This window comes from Scatophagus argus, chromosome 20 (genome assembly GCF_020382885.2).
Source record: "Scatophagus argus isolate fScaArg1 chromosome 20, fScaArg1.pri, whole genome shotgun sequence".
NCBI lineage: Eukaryota > Metazoa > Chordata > Actinopteri > Scatophagidae > Scatophagus > Scatophagus argus.
This window is the reverse complement of record NC_058512.1, coordinates 17,157,966-17,180,301: the sequence shown is the minus strand read 5'-3', so window position 1 is coordinate 17,180,301 and position 22,336 is coordinate 17,157,966. Positions and strand designations below refer to the sequence as shown.

Here is a 22,336-nt window from a genome sequence, read left to right as displayed (position 1 = left end):
TCAAGGACACTCCGACATCTGGTTTTAAAGAGTTGGTTGCCGAACTGCCGCCTTTTAAAAATCAAGAAAACGATATTTTTTACTTCAGACTTTTCACAGCAACCACGTGAGTGTCTTAGACACAACATCTCTTGAATGTTTTACATCTGTCAAAAATCAAATCACAGATGTTCCAGTGTCCTTGAATGCAACTCTGTCAAAAATCAGACCAAACCAAAATAAACGTGTACACGTTGACAAGATGGTCTTAACTGAACTCGGGTCACTGACTTTTTCAGCAGCTTTCAGCCATATTGCAGCTGATGAAATTAACAAATTGTACTCGCTAATAATGAAATCAAAACATTTCACCGGCGCCTCCGTGTTGTAGTCGTCCATTTGGATGTCTTGAACCTGAGGGATGGTGGGTAAATGGGTGTGGCTGTGGTTCACAGTGACTGTCTGAGCTATACCAGCAGATCAGTTTATGTGTAATTTATTTATATTTTTCTCCTCCGTCTGTCTCTTCGTCTTCCCTCCTCATTGAACTAAATTAAGGAAGAGAGAAGGAAGGCTCGTTAAAATATAAAAGCCCTCCATTAAAAATGTACGCCAACCTCTCTGTCTCCCTCTCTGCTGCCATTTTACATTTGGGAATCCAGGCTGTGATGAAAGGCAGAGAACGGAAAGAAAAGACAGAAAGAAAGACGAGAGACAAATAATAAATAAGGGAGCAAACAGACGTATGGACGGCTAGACAGAGGACGCTCAGTTTGAAACACACACACACAGAAACACACATGAGTGCAGAGAAGCCGGTCGACATTTTGTGATATTTGCACGGAGCGAGAGGGGAGTTTGGCATGTGGTGGGCAAGACCTCGCTGTCAGCCAGCTGGAATAACAGACAGAGAGATTTGATTTTCAAAACAACTTTATTTACACTATGGTTATAGTACGATACATCAGTGACATTTAAATCACACATCACATCATTTAACACACTGAATGTTAAGTTTGCATCTGGAATAGAGTAGATTATGTCACTGTATATCAAGCTTTTCAGAGCTATCTAACAGCAGACTGCATACCCAGCCCTGTTTTATATCCCATTCTCCCTCTTTTTACAAACTGCAAGTTTTGCCACAATAAAATTCAGACTTTGTCAATTTTACTGCATGTCACCTGTTATAATCTGCTCCAAACAACAGATGGGCAAATCAGACAACTGCCCTGTGTCCCCAGGCCATCAGGGATATAAAAGGTCCCACATTCACTGGTTTTAGTGATCTGTTTAATTGCTCTTTTGCTTGGGACTTTGCACCAATTTCAACTAAGGTTAGATTCTTTACAAGATGATAGCTTTTTGTCTGTCAAACTCTAACTATACTCTAGACCACTAGTATATTTAGCTTGTACGGTGCTTACATGGTATGTGACCATACACAAAGTTGTGCATAACTAAATGAAGTCAGAGTGAAACAGAGAAAACCTGGGGCTAGGTGCTTTTACTCGAGCTGATGTTGAGCTTTCTGGCAGATGTTTCCCTCAGTTGGAAAAACAATCAAGCCAATCAGAGCTTTATGGGTGGGACTAAGCAATTTTACTCATCTATGCCTGTTTTCATGTGTTGAGGAGTTATATAAAGCCTTCCCTTTCTCCAGAAGGAACGCTAAATTTCCTCAAGTGACAGTGCTGTTTAGAGATGAAAACTACAAGTTTGAAAACAACAAAAATGTGAGGGTGTGGAGTAACAAAGAATCAAGCTTAAAAGATCTCTGTAGCTCACTCCTCATGTCTTCTTGAGGCTGCATTAGCTGTTGCCTGTTGAGTTGCATTATGGGTAATGTAGGGGACAGGTCTGGACAAGGAAGAAGAATGCATGAAATAATAATCTTATCTTATGGAAAATATTATATCTCTAGTGTTGTATCAGTTTTGACACTTCTTAAAAAATGTCCATGACGAGTATCCTATGACACTGGAGTGGAGTACTCTTTGAAGAATGGCAACATCATCCTACTGTGCCAGGGAAATAATATGGAGAAATAATATGGAGATAATGACTCTTAAATCTATATATTTCTTTCATTTGACAGACATTTAGTTAAGTGCAATCTCCGCCACTGTTTCAACTGAAAATGAAATGAAATTTGTTAAATGGATGTGTCACTTACTGCGTAATGGAAATACAGCACACTATTGCATGAAACTTTTACACTGCGTTTATATACTGCACTAATGTGTACACTGTTTACCGTCCTGCTGATGTGTTCAAAGTAAAAAGCTCAGGAAAAGGAGGGTGAGAGAGACTATTGTGAACCACAGGATGCCTCGGGAAAGCTGGCGAATCACACACACATACATGCGCGTCTATGCACACACACACACACACACACACGAAGAGAGCCCATCTTGTGCCAAAACAGTGAGTCCCTGCTGGAAGCTGCACGGTGCTCTGGGAATTAGAAATCCCACAATTAAACATATGGGCATTAAGATAATTGTCAGTTGTTGTGCTGTTGTGTGCACGTGCCTGTGTGTGTCTGTGCGTGCATGACAGACAGATGGATAGGATTCAGCACACACACACACACGCATGCACGTGCACACAACAGCACAACAACTGACAATTATTTTAATGCCAACCCTTACAATATTTTCCTTAATACACACGTGAAAAACAAGATCAGACACTCAAAAGATAAATAAAAAAATAACTGTTAATATACATGTCAGACATGCAGATATGAATCTGGACTGAGACACATGTATACACACACACACACACACACATACACACACACACACACTTGTACACACAAAGATACAGCACAAGCACAGGCAGTTTGGAGGAGCAGAGCAGAATATGCCTACCAGAGTTGTACTGTACTGGAAAAATTGAGGAAAAAAAAACATCGGCTGGGATGGTGTGTGTTTGTGTGACTGTGTGTATGTGTGTGTGTGTGTGTGTGTCAAAGAGAGAGACAGATGGAGATCTTCAGTATCTTAGAAAGGTAGAGGATGCCCTCAGCAGGCTAATTACAGAACTACAACATCTGGAGGAGGGAGAAAAGAAAGAAAGAAAGAAAAAAGAAAGAAAGAAAGAATTTTCATATCTGTAGACCCTCATAGTGTCACATTTATCTCCCAGTTGATTTTTGTGAGCATTTCATGTCTTTAACCATTTTGTAAGGTTAAAATAAGAATGACATTCTCCTTCCTCTCCTCTGGTGTTCTCCCATTCAGGTGTACAAATATAATTAGTCACCCTTGTTTCTCGTCATGTAATACTGAATACTTTAATACTGTCTAAAAAGTGCAACAAAAATATCTGGAATAAATACTTTCATATAAGAAATAATACTATCAAATCATGCAGTCAGCTATGAAAAAATAATTAATCATTGGAATAATGTAAGCAATGTTGGACCTTAAGGGGGTTTATACAGTAATTAATAGTGTTACATGCCAGTAATGAAGTACGTAATTCAAATCATTTTTATTTATCTAGTAAATAAGTAATTAAGAAAGAGTAATTACAGTTTTCTCAGAGGTCACAACCTGAACCTGTTTATTTATTTTTACAACAGCACAGACAAAGCAGTCAAAATGGTATTTTCTTATGAGATCCCGGTTTTAAAAAAATTGTTACAGTAATCTGAGTCACAGAGCAGCCGACTGTTGAAGTAAAAAAATCTGTCTCTCTCCCTCTGTTTTCCAGGTGGGCTCTCACAGAGAAGATGGCAGCGGCGTGGGCGGTTTGCGTGCCGGACACTCGATGGCGGGTCAGGTGCCGGTGCCTCAGCTGCCCGTTCAGTCAGCCACCTCGCCGGACCTCAGCCAGCCCGACCCGTATCGTGGTAAGAGACGTGCTCTCAGACATTAAATTCCTGATATTCACTGAGCGTCTGTCAGTGTTCGAAGTCCCAACATTTGCAGGACAAAATCAGGCTCAGTGTTCATGTGTTTGTCTTTTCTTGTTCCAGATTTTATATTTAGCTAACAAAGAACAGAGAGACAGTGATAAACAAATTTAGCATGTGTTGTTTTTGTCCACACGCTGGTATCCCATCATGCATTTGTGTGCACAAAAAACACACCAAACTTCAATACCGCACAGTAAAAACAACAACAACAATAATAATAATAATATGAAGAGATAAAGAAGAGCTCAAAAGGGTGAATGGGAGGGAAAGTTGCAGAAGTAGATGAAGAAAAAGAAGGACAGAAAGCGTTAAAATAAAAAAGGAATGACAGTTATGACAAAAAGACAAAGAGGAAAGAAGACAAGACGGTAAAGATGGAGTGATGACAAATGGAAAAAAACATACTAACGATTAGAGAGAGAAGGAAGATAATCTCAAAACACTGAAAGCTGAAAGGAATGAGCAAGATGAAAGAAAGACCACACAAATTGGAAGAAAATGAGCAAGAAAAGCACATTGTACATAAACAAAGAAACAAGAGCAAGAAATCAAAAGTGACATGCAAGTGGAAAGATAAAGAGGAAAGAGAGAGAACAAAATCAATGAAAAAGAAATCAAAAAGAAAAGAAAAAAGAAGAAGAGAAGGAGTGTGAATGATTTAGAAGAAAGAGATGAAATGGAAGATAAAGAAAAGATGAAAAACAAGATACAGACAAGCAAAGCAGTAAAAAAAAGGAAACCAAGATGAAGAGGCTGTCTGTGAATGAAGAACAAAAAGCTGAGAAAGAGTTCAGTGGAATCTGGCCTTTTCAGGCCAACGCGGGCACACACGTGGATCTCAGCTGGCAGGCCTCGACCGTTCGAGCGGTAAAAAGCCTAAAAGAGGAGAGTAAATAAATACAGTATGTGCAATATGAATATGGAGGAAGAGAAGTGTATATGAGCGCGCTATGGAGCAAATTAGCCCTGAGCTCGTTTTTAAAGGCTGAAAATGAGTCTGCTGGCAGCAGAGTTTAGCCAGCGGCACTCAGAGCCAAGTGTGTAATGAGGTGAGAGAGAAACACAAACTCTCAGGCAGAAGAAAAAGTTCCTTACTCACTCACACGCGCACACACACACGCGCACACACACACAGAGTTGAGGGTGTCTAGAAGCTGTAAATAAAGGGTATTAAAATGTTTTTGGCAGCAAACACTTCAAATTCAGTAGCAGAGCTGTGGTTTCCTCATCCCTCACTCTCACAGTTTCAAAGTAATTATGAACAGAGAAGATTTATCTTATATTGACAGTATATTCTCTTCATATTTATATTTACATTACGTTTTTCACTTTTAGACATGTTTTATCTCTGTATAACAGGTTGAGTGGTTTTATTTTATTGTATTACCTGCCCTGATAAGTGAATGTATATGTTACAGACATAATTTAAGGGACTGCTTCACCCAGAACACCCAAAGCAATAAACACTGGAAGCTGAGAATAAACCTTGATGTATGAATTGTAGAATAATCCAGTTGGAGTGTAAATCCTTGGGCACTCTGCATTATTGAGTAATGTTCATTTTAGATTTTGAAATAGAAATCAGTGTCAAGCTACTGCAACTTCGGGAAAGCAAAATTAAATCTAACAGAGACTAAGAAAAATGTCTTATGTCATGTGGCGTCGACAGGGTCTTGATCAGATCAGAAACATTGAGACTCACACACAGGGTTTCTGACTTGCTGCGCTCAATGCATCTTTTTTTCTTTCTTTCTTTCTGAATGTTGTGTTCGGTCTCCTTCAGTGTCAGTTTGTGTCTGTCTGGCTTCTTTCAGACATTCAGAAGCACAAAGTCACTTTTCACACTTTTTAGGCCTCTTTAAATGCAGCTATTTATGCACAAACACACGGCGATTGTATGGGAAGGAGACGTGCACACATAAACCAAACACAGGCCGTCACTCAAAGCTGCGCACAAAATGCCTCCAGTCAGGCAGACGGAGATTCAAAATGGCCGACAGTTGGTTGTGTGTGCGTGTGTTGGGTGGAGGGTGGAGGGGGGGGGCGGGGTGTTTTGTGTCGACTGTTGAGAAGTTGGCAGCGTCCCAGTGACGGATCCACGCAGACGTCAAATAAAGACTGCACTGTTCAGCTGAGGAGAGTGGCAGATAGAGGTTTTACATCTGCATCACTTCTCTCCCGGGCCACCATCCTAGAGGTCAAATGGAGAACTATCTGAGCTCAGACATGCCTGATGTTGCTGCGTGTACATTACGCTGACAGAATGTGAACAATATTCTAACACAGAAATGTTTGCTCATTATTCCAGGATTGCTGTTGCTAGTCTCCATTGACTGTTTTTATTATACTCTTAAAGGTTAACTGCCAAGTGACACAGATATGGTGTGTAGCTCCTATTTAATTAACTGAATTGACTGTATCAATGGTGGTATTAGATTTCATCAAGATGTTTATTCAGATGTAGCTGACAGTGCTTTGCAGCTATTTTGCCTCCGTTCTTTTTCTTGTGGTCATATATTTTATTTATCCATATGCACCTTCTAACCCCTCATCTCCTCTCACCTCCTGCAGCCCTGTCCGGAGGCCTCCAGGGCCAGAGCACCTCCTCCATCAGTTCGGAGATCAAGTCTGAGGACGAGGGGGACGAGAACCTCCTGCAGGACGCGAAGCCTCTGGACGGCAAGAAGGACGACACCGACAGCAAGGAGCTCAAAGCTATTGATAGGTCAAGATCTAGGTAACCCCGCCTACCTCTTAGACGTTCGCTTCCATCAAAAATCTAAGCTGGGCTGGTATGATTTCGCAAAGCACCTGCATGCTTGGAGACCTTCATTTAATAAAGAGACAGACACTGTCCATGACGTTGCATTTGGATTTGATTTTTGTACACATTGAAGTGACAATTTGAGTTTCTTTGCTCGGGTCACAAGGCAGAACAAGTGATGAGCATTTATATGATATTGAGCAGGAAATATAGCAGATTTCTGAAGAAATCTGGAGGAATTTACTGGAAAAATCACAAGGTCATGGCACAGGACTTTCACTTATCAATACCTAAAGGAATATTTTTGCATTGTGGAATCTCTAGTTGAACTTAATTAAATTATTTAAATACTTCTAAGCTACTGTTCTCAGACAAACAAAAGATAAACAAGAGTTTCGTAAATTGTGGAGAGAAGGGACTCAAAGCTGTGTGTGTTTTGGGAACCAGCCTCTGGACTTTGATGAAGTGACCAAGTGTGATGAGAAGCAGTTAAATACATCAGTTAATACAGAGACTTCTTGTACATGAAATGTGCATATCCACCAGGGATCTCTCTTTGTTTAACATGGCTGCTGTTGATCTTTGCAAGCCAAGAAAGCAGTGTAAAGATGAAAAGAGGTTCCTGGTGGAAATGCAGCTCCCAGCTGATCCCTCATCAGTCTTTCCATGGTCTTGAGCCTGGTTTTAACTGTTTCTCACACAACAGAGTAGAGCCCACAGTCAACATTCTCAAAGAAGTGCTCACTCATATTGAGGGTTGGAAAATCAACACTAACAGAAACACTGGAAATGACGTTCTTGTTGTTGCCAAGAAACCACAATCCTTCCAAAAAGTTTTTAACATGTTTCAGAAGAGAACAAAAAAGGTATGAAACAAACTTATTGTACAAACTCAAACCAGGTAAATCTGAAGTAATAAAATGGTTTGAAGTGTTTATTTAATCAATAGTGTTGATTTCCTATCCTGGATGCAGCCTTCACCCTCCAATGAGATTTTTCATCTGGAGAATGACAAAAATCCGAAACATTTGGATCCCTAACCCAGAGATGTGCCCATGATGGTGGCGGTCATGGTGATGATGATGATGATGATGATGATGTTGATGATGTTGACAATGATGATGATGATGATGATGATGATGCTGAAATGGTTGATGGTGGCGATGATGGTTTCGACGATGAAGATAATCAGACGAAAGTGTTGCTCATGCTGTATGACAGGGTTTGGGAACATATCATCATGTGATCCAGCACTCTTGTTGCTAGCTGCTTATCTGCACTGCCTTCGGTCACCTTACTGAACACCAGTTTTTGTACTTCAGATTGCTGTTGTCAGTAAAAGGGGAATTCCACCAATTTTACTTGTCAAAGTCTGTTTCGAGGCCTTGGCAAGGACAAGGAAGCAGGATGCATAGAATAAAAATGATCTGTCTGGTTCTGCTGTATTGATTTTGGTACTTTTTGGAAATTTTATGACCGGGCTGCACCAACGACGATTAATTTTTAAACCCAGTTTAACCATGGTGCAACTTATTATGCACAAGACTATCTTAAAATTAACAAAGACTAAGTTTAGACCTCTCTACTTTAAACCTCAGTGTAGTTCAATTTAATTCTCTTACGCCAAACCTTTAAACTGACATTTGAGGAGGTTTCACTCTTAAAATGGCTTCCTTTTTGGATTGAGTATAATGATCAAATTCCTTGAAGAAAGCTGACATGCAGAACCGATTGAGTTTTAATAAGATAAAATAAGATGAACTTTTGAAATTCACTTGTCATGGCAGCTCACAAGAACAGAATAGAGTGCAGAAAGCAAAAAGTGTGCAAAACAGTGACAAATGTAACAAAAATTTGAATGACATGATTTTTTTCAGAGGTGGAGAAATTTGAGCCAAGCCATCGTGAATAAGCTGAGTAGACCACGTTAACTTTTTAGCTAGCAGGTAGAGTGCTCGTTAAAAGATTAAGTCAACACAGGTCCACGTTTTTGAGGAGGTCATATGGCCCACTCAGATCATATCCACCGCAGATAGCTATCAGGTTAAAAAAGATTATCTTTAGTTCAAATTTTTTATCTTACGCCTAGCTTACAAATAGCTCACTTTTCTTAAATTCTGCAGGAAAAGATGTAAATTAAGTGTCATTTATTTCAAGAAGCATCCATCATTAAACAGCTTCTTGATGATGCTACATCACATCTTCCATCATATGGCAGTTTCTCCTTGAGTGAACTCACCAGTATTACAATGTAAACTAACTGTGATAGACTTGAAAACTCCCAGAATGCAGCATGACAAGAGGTCTGTTCCCAAGCCCTGTTTCTTGTTATTTTATCACTTAATGGATCATCTTGTAATGGACAACAACATCCAGCATTTCCTGCACTTTGTATTAAAATGAGCTCCTACCCACAGAAAAATCAACTGAGCTTTTCATCCTCAAATCCTCCCCATTCCTCCTCTATTACCCTCCTCTTCCCTTGATACTACTCGTCCTCATCATTGGTCACTGTAGCAACAACGATGATGAGGACCTGTCTCCGGAGCAGAAGATGGAGAGGGAAAGGGAACGGAGGATGGCCAACAACGCGCGGGAGCGTCTGCGTGTCCGTGACATCAACGAGGCATTCAAGGAGCTGGGCAGGATGGTTCAGCTGCACCTGAAGAGTGACAAACCGCAGACCAAGTTACTGATCCTGCACCAGGCCGTGGCTGTTATCCTCAGTCTGGAACAACAAGTCCGCGGTCAGTTTCATATAAATGGACATGGTCTTTGTGTTTGGGGCAAATGTGTTTTATATTATGCAAAAGATATGTAGTGTATTTCCTTTTGAATGAATATTGTGGCCATATAAAACGTCTTGAGTTTGATTACTTCGATGATTTAAAACAGCTTACAGCTTCATCGAAGAACTGGATCAAAACAGTATTAAAGCATGAAAAACATTTCTTTATTCTAACTTTAAAACCCTGTAAAAGGAAATGTAAGGTGGAAATCAGGGTTCAGCAGGTTACATTAGATATCCAGCACATGTAGTGCTCTGGGAACTACAGGAGAGGGCAGTGATGGCACCTGCTACATTGAAGTGTTTGGCCTCTTGTCCTCAGCCTCCCCACTGATATAGTGATTCAGCACAAATAAATACCTCACTGAAATGTAAAAAGAAAGAAAGACAAATGTTTACGGGAAAAAACAGAAGTAATAACAGTCTATTGGCCTCCTCTTTCTCCATCTGTCCAGAGAGAAACTTGAACCCCAAGGCAGCCTGTCTGAAGCGTCGTGAGGAAGAGAAAGTCACCGTGACATCTGACGGGGCTCCCCTGTCATTGGCCGCTGCACACCACGCCGCCGCAGCCATGGGCGACGGGTCAAACCCCTTGGGACAAATGTAAAACGCAGCAACATCTCCTCCCCCCCTGAATGGTCAGATTTCACTTAGAAACTAATCTGCTGTTGTACCTTTAATTCAAAGAATCAGAATTCAGAAACTAGTCCAGAACTTTCAAGCGATCATTTCATAAATCCGATCACTTGCCATAAAATCTAATACAAGCTAAATATGACAATAAAAATAAGTTGAGCTTAACAGTATAAATAGTTTTTCAAATTCTGGCTTCCACTGATTAAATTGGGAAACGAAATTCCTGTTTTTGGGGATAAAAGTTATCTCAAAAGATAGTTGTCCTTGAATGTGGTGTCTGTGTACTTTTTAACCATCTATCTCCTGCAGAATAGAATTGTATATATTCAGTTTATATTATTAAAGGAACCGATAACTTTGATCGGTTTCCAGGTGGCCATCAAAATACTGATGAAGAAAACAGCATTTCTTGTTTGGTGTCCACAAAATAAAAGCGCAAAAGTTTCAAAATTACCCATTCATTCAAACAGATGTGATGTCTGGAACTGACTGACTGTGTGTTTTTCTCACAGAGCTCCCTGGGTAATTAAAATGAATAAATAAATAACAGATATGTATGGAAGACAGAAGTTGTTCTTACAATTTCTTTTCAGCATTGTTGCTGGAAGAAAACGTGCTTTGTTGTCTCAAGATCGTGAAATAATCGAGCCATTATCACGACAAAGCAAAAGATTTTTTCTTCTTAATACTTAATAATGTTGATGAGAGATCAGAAGTGCCATGCCAGCTCGCACAGATGGCACCTTGACATCTGCAAGAGCTGATTTAAGGTGATAATGTTACTTCTAAGAACATTCATCACCATATTTCTTAAAAGCTGAAATCAGGTGTGATCCAAAGCAGCAGCAGTCATTTGCAAGTTCTCCAAAAACATCCCATTATGAAGTCATTTTCTTGGGATAAATCATCTCAAGAAATCTGCATTTAGTTTTCCCAAGATAAAGAGAAAAAATAAGCTCTTTACCAATCAGGAAACAAGCTTTGGTATAATGAGTTAAACATATAAATAACTCATGGTCGTGACAATGGCTTTAAAACAATGATTGCAAGCTTGGCTGCTATTGGCTTCTGTATGTATGTCCATAATTAACTATTTGATCTAAAAAGTGACGGCGCTGATTTCATAATTTTCCATGAAAGGTTCTGGAATATTTGAAATTTCATTTGAAAAGGTTCCATGGTGGTTTGAGGCAGAATGTGTTGGCATCCATCACATATTGTTAGGTTTAAGTAAAAAGAAAACTGTTTTAAATAACATTTTTTTGCACTGATAATAATTTTGAACTTTAAATGAATGAACTTTATTTATCTTGTGACTTATACCAAACAAGCAGAGAAAAGGTTAAAACTTAACACAGACAACATGTAGACCAAATGCCAATTAGGTTCAATTCCTCCCATTATTTGGATGAATTCAACAAAGCATGTTGTTCAGTTCCTGACAGGTAGCTAAAAAACAGAGGCCAGGACATGAGTTTCTGTCTGGTCTGGGTACATTTTAACAACAGATTGGCAGTAAGTGTGATTTTTAATGTGTGACTGTGTCTGTGTGTTTGTCACTGCTTTTTACTCAATATGTATTGTTTCTGTTCTTTGCTCTACAACATTGCTCTCTTTAAAAACATTCAAAGTGCACTTGTGATTGCATGTTCAATCATGAGGAAGTTAAATGTATAACTGAGCCTATTTTCTGTAGCCTTGAGGTACCAAAGATTCTTGATAAGCAGCAGGAGCGATTCAAGACCAAACCACAACTTTTTTTCTGTATCTGTAAAGTTTTACAGTTTCCTTTTCTTATTTGTACAAGGTCAATGACCAAAACCTCTTAAGATGTTATGGGTTCACTGGTCAGTCTGCAAGAAAAGGCCTTTGTATTTAATAAAACTGAGCTGGGTGACCCATTAATAAATACGGTAAATACATTTCAGTGTAGGTTCCAAATTTTTTCAAATGCACTTTGTGTCCTGGAAATGGACATTCCTAAAAAGACTAACTCTTCACAGCTGACTATGGTTTGTTTTACTTGTGGTCGCCCCCAAAAGTGCACTCGGTAGCATCTACACTTAATGTGCTATTGTCCAGAATGTTAGTATGCAAAGTTAATAGTTTAAGTGCAGATCTTTGCTTTGCTGTCACCATGAAGCCAAAAGGTCCACAAAATATAGAAATTTAGTCTTGATTTTCATGGATTTTACTGATCATATTCATGTTCCCCAGAAGCCACTCTTTAGACCGTATCTGTGTGTGTGTGCAATCTGTGTAAATGTCCTTCCTAATCTTCCCTTCCTTCACGTTTTCTCTTTTTCTGTCCAGGTCAAAGGTGCCAGAGTTCATCAAGATGATGAGTGACCATTTCCTCTGACGCCGTTTTCCTGACAACCTGGCAATCGATCAAACCTGTTGTTGCTTCAGCCTGACCAATCAGATTCTGTGGAACTTCAGCCTGACCAATCAGATCAGCCTCTTTCTCTCTTCTCGTCTGTTGTCTCTGATCCTCTTCTTCGCTTCTGTCTCCTTCTTTTGTCGAGAACATGGACTGCAGAGTCACATTAGTCGCTTTTGTCACTTTGCATCTCCAGCCGAAGTGAACTGGATGCTACTTTGTGGAGACCTTGAAACAGCCGCTGTAACATGGCTGCTACAAAGTGGCAGTCTGTGGGAGCCTTTGACATAAAATGACAGCAATGGACTAAAGTCTTTGGAATTACATCATCCAAGAAATTATTCTTCTTTTACCACTTGTTTTATCAGCATTCCCAGTTTTAAAAAAGACAAAGGTTCTACCTATAGTATATATATGAGAAAAGGAAAACACGACTAAAAAACTTGTTAAAAAGTGCAACTGGATGCGGGCAGTGAGTTGGGGAGTGATGTTCAGTATGGAGAAAAACATATCACAAATCGTTTTTTGTTTGTTTGTTTGATTTTTGTTGTTGTTGTTGTTGTTGTTTTGTTTTTGTTTTTTTCAAAAAAAGCAAACATTTCGCAGCTGTTGTTGAATGCAGCTTCAGCGCGTCTCTGACTGAATGGCAATCTAACACCACACTGTGGATGAAGCTGTGCCTGATCTCCTCTCGGATGAAAACCAGTCAGATAGATACACATGGAGAAAGCAAAGCAAACAAAACTAAGACAAAACAAAAAAAAAATTAGAACAGAAAAGTTCCAGGAAGTATCAATGGAACCAAGGACTTCCCTTTAGAAACCACATATTTTCACAGCTTCAAATGAAAAAAGAAGATGATATTAAGAATCGGTTGCAACCCATCTGCTTTATGGAGGCACTTGATAGGCCGAAATATCTGAACAAAAATTTAGTTTGCAAATGCTTTTTGACTATCATAGATGCCTAGAAAGAAGCGGGGGTAAACGAGACACATAGAGGTAACTCATTCCTCCCCTTCTTATGCATTCCTTTGAAAACTGCAAATATTTACAACAGACTTTCAGTGTGAAAATATCTGAACATGTTTTTATTAGAGTTTTATGCTGATGTTGCCACGTTGACTTTGTTTAGCAAACACAGTGACATTGTTTAACAAAGTGCAAAATTGCACAAACTAACATTTTAGCGACAACATGAACACAAAGACCTGGTCAGTAACCAAATGACCTATGTGTATCTACCGAGAGGAAGAGAATACCTAGAGAATCAATCAATCACAGAATCAGTTAATCAATCAATCAATGAGTGACTCTAGAGGGACTGGGGTGTTGTTACTGAAGAGAGACAGTAGAGGAATTACAGAAGGCAGGGAGGAAGAATCTTGATGTAATGAAAAATTGTACTTCTAAACCTTCGGTTTGTGGAGCAGGTTTGAAAACAATGAGAGAAAGGAAAAGCTAACATCCCAAATCAGAGTCCCTTGTCAGATATTCATCAGCATGTGCAGAGCAGGCAGCGTTGGAAATGTTGGCTGAAATCAAATGATTATTGGGCAGATGGTTGAGAGGATGGACAGATGATGAAAACGATGAAGGGAAGGGTTGCACTGAATGCTGAAGAAAATTCTATTCCATGTTTAGCACATTCCCTGAATCATGATCACTCTATTTATATGAAGTGCTCCCCATGTCCTGAAGACCTGAACTATGAGAGGCTTGTGAGTCATGGAAGGGTAAGGAGAAAAGCAGAACTGAAGTGGGCCAACATCCTGCAGACCTGGAAATAAGGAGGCAGAGAAGGAAAAACAGATAATCCAGAGGTCTAAATGATGACAACGCTGCAGGGGAAGCAAGGGGAACAATCATTGGGGTGAGGGGTGTTTAATTTTCTTCTAGGGGCCAAGCAGCAGTAGTCAAATCATTCCTGGATCGGATTCATCAGATTCCCTCATGTCCTCATTTAATATCTGGCATATCAGAACCCTAAACCTCTAACCTCAACCCTCAGCCCAGAGTAACATCCTTGAGAGACTTTCTGATTGACATTTAATGTTTGTGCCGTTGTGTCTTGATTTGGTTGATTTGGTCATAGCAGCAGCTATAGCAGCAGTGTTGAGATCCTTTGGGTCCCCAGATTGTTCTTGTTTGTCAGTTGTCATGAGTCTGGTATGAGTCCAGCAACCAGACATGTCTGACATAGGGCCAAGACATTTTGATTACTGCAATTTGCTCAAAATACATAGGAATTCAAAACATTTGATGACAATAGGCATACTGTAACCATCTGAAACCAAATTAGTAGTCTGAGAGAGATCCAATCCAGAAGTCTAAACAACCAATACAGAATATCACTTCATAATTTTAGAGTGCTGCCTCTTGTATATAGACTTATCTAGGTTTGTGCTGAAGTCAACATTGACTTGAGAGTCAGACAGGATTGAGTAAGAAACTGACAGGATTAGAATAGGACAGGACTGGCAGGGACAAATGTCACGACCAGGTGAGACCAATAGTAAATGAATCAGGGGCCGATAGGTCAGGAAGGAAACTTACTTAATGTTTATTGCATTGCTATGCATCAGGGTCAAAGATAAAGGTAACAGCGATATGTGCAAGAACATCTATTGTGTTCGTGAATCTGAAAGTCCCCTCTCGCCCTCACCCCAATTTGAACCCTCCTCTGCCTAGGCTTGTGTTTAATCCCCAGTCCCAGTGTTGTCTTCTCTGCTGACCCTAGCCTTATGAGCCCTAAATCAGAGCCCTAACCCCTCTCCCCAGCCTCTTGCCCCACCGAAGCATTCCCGCAGATGCAATTTGAACATTAACAATTCTACCGATGTGCCTTTTTAGAGTTCATATCATTCGAGTTGCCAGAGGAGGACATTTACCTGGTCTTTTAATAGGATGCAAGCTTAGGGAAACCTGTTCTTAGTCGTTAGGTTCTATGCAGTCAGGTTTTTTACCAGACCTGGGAATTTAAAAAAAGCTAAAAAGGAAAAAAAAGTATTTTTTGGATAAAAAAAACAAAAAAACTAAACTGTATTTAATGTACTGTACGCTTATATGTAAGTAGACAGCGTGTTCTGGCTTCAAGCCCATGAGACAGACGCTTGATTTAGCAAGACAAGCCCCCATCCCAGTCCTTTCCATATCCCCAAATCCTCTATAACCCCAGCCCTTTCCGTTCCAAGCCCCAGCCCTGTTTCCATGGTGAACAACGCGTCTCTTCTTGTATTATAGCTTATCAGCTTTTTATCAATATTTGATCGGCTTGTCCGTAAGCCAATGTAGTCTTCAGTACAAAGTGTGTGGTTGTATGTTGTAAAAAAATTTCTTTTTCTCTCTCTCTCCCTTTTTTAAGAAGAACCTTTTCTCTTATTACTTTTTCTTTGTCTGTTATGGTTTACATGTCTATTATAGAAAATGTAAAAACAAAACAAAAACGAAAAGCAACACAATTCGCTATCTGACAGCATTCTTCTCTTTCGATCATCATTTTGACGCGGTTAAAATCCTACCCAATCAACAGGATGGCACGGAAACTGGAAAAGAATCTATTTGAATAAATCAATCTATATATAAATGTACAAAAATATATACGATATATAAAGAGGGTGCCATTTTCTGTTATTTTTTTATTTTATGTTTCAAAGAAGTGTTTGCTTGGGGAGGAATTATTTTCTCAAAGACTGAACTGGGAGAAGTTGGCGAGGCCCCTCAGTGTTATAAATTTTCAACTGACTTTGTTGTGTTTCGCCGTTGTTGCCATGACAACACTCTCTGACTAGTACGGCACCCTGCGCAGGACAAAATGGGACCGGAGTTCCATCAGCTCCATTCACTGCTATCTATCCAAGGCAACAACACACAGACGTTTGTAAATTGTATGCAACAAAAAGGCAAACTTTACCATTATTTTGAAATTGTGTATGTAAAAGTTATATTTTTACATGTAGACTGTTGTTATTTTGTGTTTTAGAAATATGTTGTATTGGTTTTTTTTGTTAAAAGATGAAAAAGTAAAATTCAGTGTGTGTTGAAAAAAATGTGTCACATTGAAACTGTAGTGAGGTCAAAATTTCAGAATCTTTTTTTTTTTTTCTTTTTCTCAACATTATGTTTATTATCTGTGGGGAACATTTCTGATGGTTTGTGGGAGGAATCAGAAATCATAAAAGATATATGATATTTGTTTAATTCTCCATGCCTCATGACATTACCATTTTTAATTGTATTTTTTGCAGAGAAATGTGTAAATAGTCATAAAACATTTTCTTTGGGGTTTCTGTGGGGTGAGGACTTGCCAGTGAGACGCGATGATGCTGAACTTGTTTTGTGAGGTTGTATTTGTCCGATTAGTAGCCAGGTGCCAACTATTAGTTTCGGTCAATGGTGCTCAGTACTGTATATGGTTTTGGTTGCTGACCATCTGAAGTGTAAGTCAAATTATTGTCTTTGCTTGCACCAAGAATCACTTGTGTCAGAGCCAGCTTGAGCCATTTTTTACCATCATGTGAAGAATTAATTTTGATTTTATAACAACATATATAACAACAAAAAATCTGGCATGGGAAATACTATTAGGGAACGTGCAAATGCAAAAAAAAAAAAAAATCTCATAAAAATATAGTACTACATATCATCACTCAAAAGTTCACAATCTGATTTTGTTTTGTACCTGAAAAAATGTGTTTAGATGATCCATTTTTATAAGGTAGTATAACAAAATCGATGATTTTATGTTTTATTACATAAATCATGAGGAAAACTGTGTTACCCAAAGAGAGTTCACAAATTCACTTCCCTGTAGTTCCCTCTGGTGGCTTTGGGCCGGTTCTGACTCCAGTGCATTCATTTCTGTCAAGATGGGTTGTAAATGTTGATTAAATGAAAGAGCCTCAGCACCTGATTCAAGGTTAATATATTAAAATAGAGATTGGAATATTGCTAATATGAAAAAGCAGATCATCAGCAAACAATCTTATCAGCTATGTCCCCAAAAAGATATCAGATCAAGTGCAAGGCAGTTTCAGTTTGTTTATAGTGTTTGCCATTAAAAATGAGCTTTTTATCAAAAGGAAAAGCTGCTTTGAATTGGACCTAGGTTAAACACTAGGATTGAATCTGTCAGTGTAAGTGCTAAATGTATTTTTTAAGTAATGTTATTTTTGTGATGCTTCATTTCATATTTTGTCTTTGTTGTATAATCAAGTCATCTCCTGAATTACAGTATCTTCATTTTTATGTTACCCCTGATGTTTCTATTAGCCAAAATGTTAACTTTTTTTTTTCTTTTCCCTCCTTAATGTACATACACACCTCATTTCTCTTTTTCAGTGACTGTGCCATGAGCTTTGTAATCAGTTACTCTGTACCAGTTTTACTGCAATAATGAGTTGAATTCAAAATGGCAACTCCTGTCCTTTGTTGTCCCAACAATAGAAGCATTTCTCTCCTTCCTCATCATAGCTAACCCTATTTAAAAGAACAAATATACTTGGGTATACTCCACATGTGAGCACTAACAAACAACAGTAGCACAGCAAATTTGAAATTTGGTACATTTAAGTAATACTAAATTTAATTTGTATTTTTTCACCACAAAAGAATTAAAAAAAACAAAAACATTTTCAACACTTTATACAAATGATCAGTAAGGATGCTAACATTACTTCTTTTGCAATCAAAGGAGCCTCTTTTGATGTTTTTAACCACTATGTGACGAAGAAATTAAACTTTTCTAATGCCCACTGCCAGAAGAAAAAACTGTTTAAAACTCCTGCCAATGTTTTAACATTCTTCTTGCTCAGTGTTTCACTTAAGGCATTAAATATTTTCCAATTTTATATTCATTAGTCAGTAGAAATTATTTATACTGAAACATATGTCTCAGTTTTTGAAAACTAAAGTTTAATTAATTTATTCTCTGCATCTAAACTTTTTGGACCAAACCAGTATTTTAGTTTTTATTAAGTTGTGCTGAAAAAGGTGACATTGCGTTACGTTGAGTTAATAAATTGTAGTTCACAGATTATTTAAAACTCCACAGGGGTCTGTGAACTGATGACCATGTCAACAAACAAAAGAAAATAAAATAAAACTTTAAGCAAAAAGATTTTATCATTTTTGAGACAATCTTTCTTTGAAAGTTATAATTAACTACTTCAGATGTATTAAATCATGTGCTATTAGTTCTCAGGAAAGCCACAGTGAATCAATCAGTTTTCATTTCTTCTGAATTATGCTTACTGGTGATGGTTTTCAGTCAGTTATATACATTCTCACCCAACGTCATTTTATAAGATAGATATCAGTATCATATTTGTTCACCCATTACAGACTGAGGAACAGGATGTATTTAGTCTTACTTAGCACAAAGACTCCAAGCAGGTGGGAACTGCTAGCCTAACTGCTAGCCTCCAAAAAAAAAAAAAGAGAAAAAAATACAACATGAGCAACTCTAAAGCTGTCCGATCTATATATTTTATATTTTAGATAACAGCCTAGTCACAGATCCATCCCATTATTAGCTCACAGTGGGGAGAGGACTTTTGAGATGCTTTGTGCACTCATTACACCCAGTGGTGGTTGGTCAGCAAATAGCTCCATCTAACTGCTGCTAAGAAATCACAGGGTCTACTCTTCACATTTCTACTTCTATACCTGGTCAGTATTTCCAAACATGTAAACTGGACAAACATGAAGTAAATACTGATTTACTGGAATCCAAACAGACCACTAGGAGTAAGTAAGAGAGTAGGTGTTTGAGATTTAGGTGAACTGATCATGTAAGATGATCTGAGTATGCATGACTACTATACTGTACTGGATTTATGAGATACCATTTCTGTGAGTCCATTAACGTTATCCTGGACAACTGCATCCACCTAAGCCGTGTTTGAAGGGAGTTTTGCCAAGAAGATAACATCTGCATTAGCCCACCTACAAAGCTCAGATTGATGGATTGTTTGTCCAGAGCAGTTCAAAAAGACATCAATGAGAACAGCACACCTGTTGGAAGGAACAAATCAGACATCAGGCAATTGGTTAGGAACCAGGATGCAGTTTAATAATTTCACTGCCCAACTGTCAAAGAGAAAGAGCAATTTAAATATAAATCGGTAATAGCAGGAAGGAATTAATTCAATTTATTGCAGTTCAGTATTAATTGAAGCCCCTTGGCATACAGTACACTGGACTGTGTAGTTTTCAGCAGCAGTAGGCACAAACAAACAGTTTACCGAGATGATGCTGACTCATCTTCTTACTCAGTTCACCATGTTCTCTCTGTGAGCGCTATTAGTCATTTTCAAAGACATGCTTCATTTTTCAGTATTATAATCATTACGTAAGGTGAAAATATATGAACTGTTGCCTTTTTACTTTCTTCTTGTTCCTTGTGATGCAGTTCAGCTGAAAAAATGGAAAACAAACAAACAACAACAAAAACCACATGAAGCAGAATTACGCTGTTATCAGTGCCTGGGCTTTTTTTCCTTTTCCTTTTTTTTAAGCTTTCTTTGCCTACAACTCCTTTTCTATGGAGTAGACTTAGTTCCTCCTAGTTACTGGCACAAAAATGAAACAAAATCAATCATGAATTAAATATACTGGCTTGTTTTTTGCAGGGGCAATCCTTTTATACATGAGTATTGAGGAGAACAATTAAAGAAAAAACAAAAATCAGATTATTGTATGAAAACAGAAAATTAAATGAAATTATTCACTTTGTAATTTTTTTGAAAGCGTGCAAAAATGATGAAGAGAATTTGTTACTTTTGTTATATTTCTAAGATGCTTTATTTGACCATGTGTTACTGAAGATGAGCCTGTGAGGTTTTGTGTGTGGCAGGTCCCAGTTAGAGGCAGTAATGTGGGATGTTCCATCCAAACCGGCAACTAATGACATTACAAAATATCAGACAAAAGATGACAGTTAAAAAAAAAAAATAATAAAAAAAAAATCCAGCGTGTGGCTGAGTGCCTCAAATCTGGGTGCACGTGTTCTTTTCTACACTTCCATTTTCTTAGTTATTCTGAGTAATGTGTATACTTTTACTTTATTTTTATGTTACTTAATTATTACTGTCCCTATGGTTGCTGTTATTGTTGATGTTGTTATTATTACACTTTGGTTTTATTCCAGATCAGTGGAGACGTTGGGGAGCAGGTTCTTTTTGATTTCTGTGCTGAGGGTTTTATTCTCCTCGTACCAGCCCAACAGTTGGCCATTCGTTGCCTGTTGGTTCTCATCTTGTAGTGATTCAATGAGGTTCATGTTCATGACCGTTCTGTAGCAATAAATGTGCCATTTTTATAATGCAGTGCTTTGAATGGCTTATTCTTTTTTTATTCCTTACAGCATCAAGGGAAAATGACATCCAGTGACTGGATGTTTGAGAAAATCTTAAATGTTGCTCAGATGAACATGAATGAAAAAACATTTCTCAGATACAGTTAAAGGAAATACACTTTTTTTTTTCTAAAGTAACTTACAGGTTAAATATATGACATTTAAATAGCAGTAAACAAGTGCTTATAAAAAGAATCATTGGAGTAATGGCGACCAGAGCAGAGAATGAAGTCAAACTCATGTCATGTTTGCAACAATTTTGCGCAATTTAGGATACTCATATACATGTTCTAAACTTTGTTCATGTACTGAGCAATTTGAACACGTTAAACAGTTTTACAAATGCACTCGTCACAATCTGAATAAAAATGATTCTTTTACAGCCAAAATTTTAACTTCATATACATGATATTTTTCCCTCACAAAAAGCCAGTTGTGTATAGAAAATTGTGACAGTTTTTTGTACAGTGTTATGTATATGTGTATGCACACTTATCATCTGATTCACATGTCCATGTCCATATAGATCCACAAACCTATGCTGCGAGATAGTGGAAAACTGGGACATCTGTGTTTTATAGGAATTTGTGTGTAATTTCAAAGTGGTGTTAGCTCTTGAGTTATCCTTTGATTAGAACACATACATTTTCCAACCATAAACTTTACATCGCAGCTTATAAATGTCATTCTGCTGGAACTACAGCCAGTTCAGAAAAAGAAAGGATGTCAGCGCTGTGCGCATCCCAGTGGCTCATCATTTGAAATGAGTGTATGAATATTACATAGTTAAAAGATAAGATAGATAGAAAATAAGAGGCTTATACTTACCTTTTCCATCCACAGAAAACAGTAGCAGTTATGGAGTAAAAGTAAAAAGTAAAAGTAAGACACAAATGGTTAGAAAAAAGAATTATCTTTGAATCACTGAGTAAGTGGTATTTTATGGAACAGGTTTTGACAATGGCATATATCACTTCCTGTCTTTATATCATACATGAATCACTGTGTTAATTAATGAGCTTAGAGGTGCTGGTACTGACACTTTTGTACACTTTGGATACTTTCCCCCGGCTATGCTAGGCTAATATAATATTTTTAACACAAAGAAGATTTTAAGCTTAAGAAAAAAACTTATACATATATGTTTTGTATGCATGCTCCATTTTTTTCTTTTAGTTGTGAATGTGTTTGTCTGTATGTGTTAGCCCTGTGATGGACAGTCTGTGGTCTACTCAATGCATTTCACTCACTGCATGCTGGAATAGTCTGCAGGTCTTGACATGGAACAGGATAAGCACACTGGAGTGTATACAAATGACTTGATCTTCAGTTAAGACTTTGAAATTTCTTGATGGATTTGGTGGATGCATTTAAGTTGAGGATATCCAGTGGCTCACATAGTAAACTAAGTCTTTATCCACTCTGACCCCAAATGTTTACCTGCTTAATGTCAGCAGCCTGCTGTAACAAGTCTGGCAAGGTTTCACGTCATTTCATGAGAAA

The 22,336-nt window shown here is 38.2% G+C and overlaps 1 protein-coding gene across 16 annotated transcripts in view; it reads left to right on the top strand.

Annotated features, from left to right (window-relative positions):
* Nucleotides 1-20,804, top strand: part of LOC124051630 (transcription factor 4-like) — a 211,781-nt gene extending 190,977 nt beyond the window's left edge. For 9 of the 16 annotated variants that reach the window (XM_046375195.1, XM_046375193.1, XM_046375200.1 and 6 more), the window contains 5 exons: nt 3,703-3,841; nt 6,479-6,644; nt 9,189-9,418; nt 9,915-10,062; nt 12,409-20,804. In XM_046375195.1, the coding sequence (XP_046231151.1) occupies nt 3,703-3,841; nt 6,479-6,644; nt 9,189-9,418; nt 9,915-10,062; nt 12,409-12,457 (732 nt within the window). In that variant the 3' untranslated portion in view covers nt 12,458-20,804. Of the gene's footprint in view, nt 1-3,702; nt 3,842-6,478; nt 6,645-9,188; nt 9,419-9,914; nt 10,098-12,408 lie in introns of all 16 variants that reach the window. The other 7 variants (XM_046375189.1, XM_046375185.1, XM_046375199.1 and 4 more) reach the window with 3 other exon arrangements.
* The last annotated feature ends 1,532 nt before the right edge of the window (nt 20,805-22,336 follow it).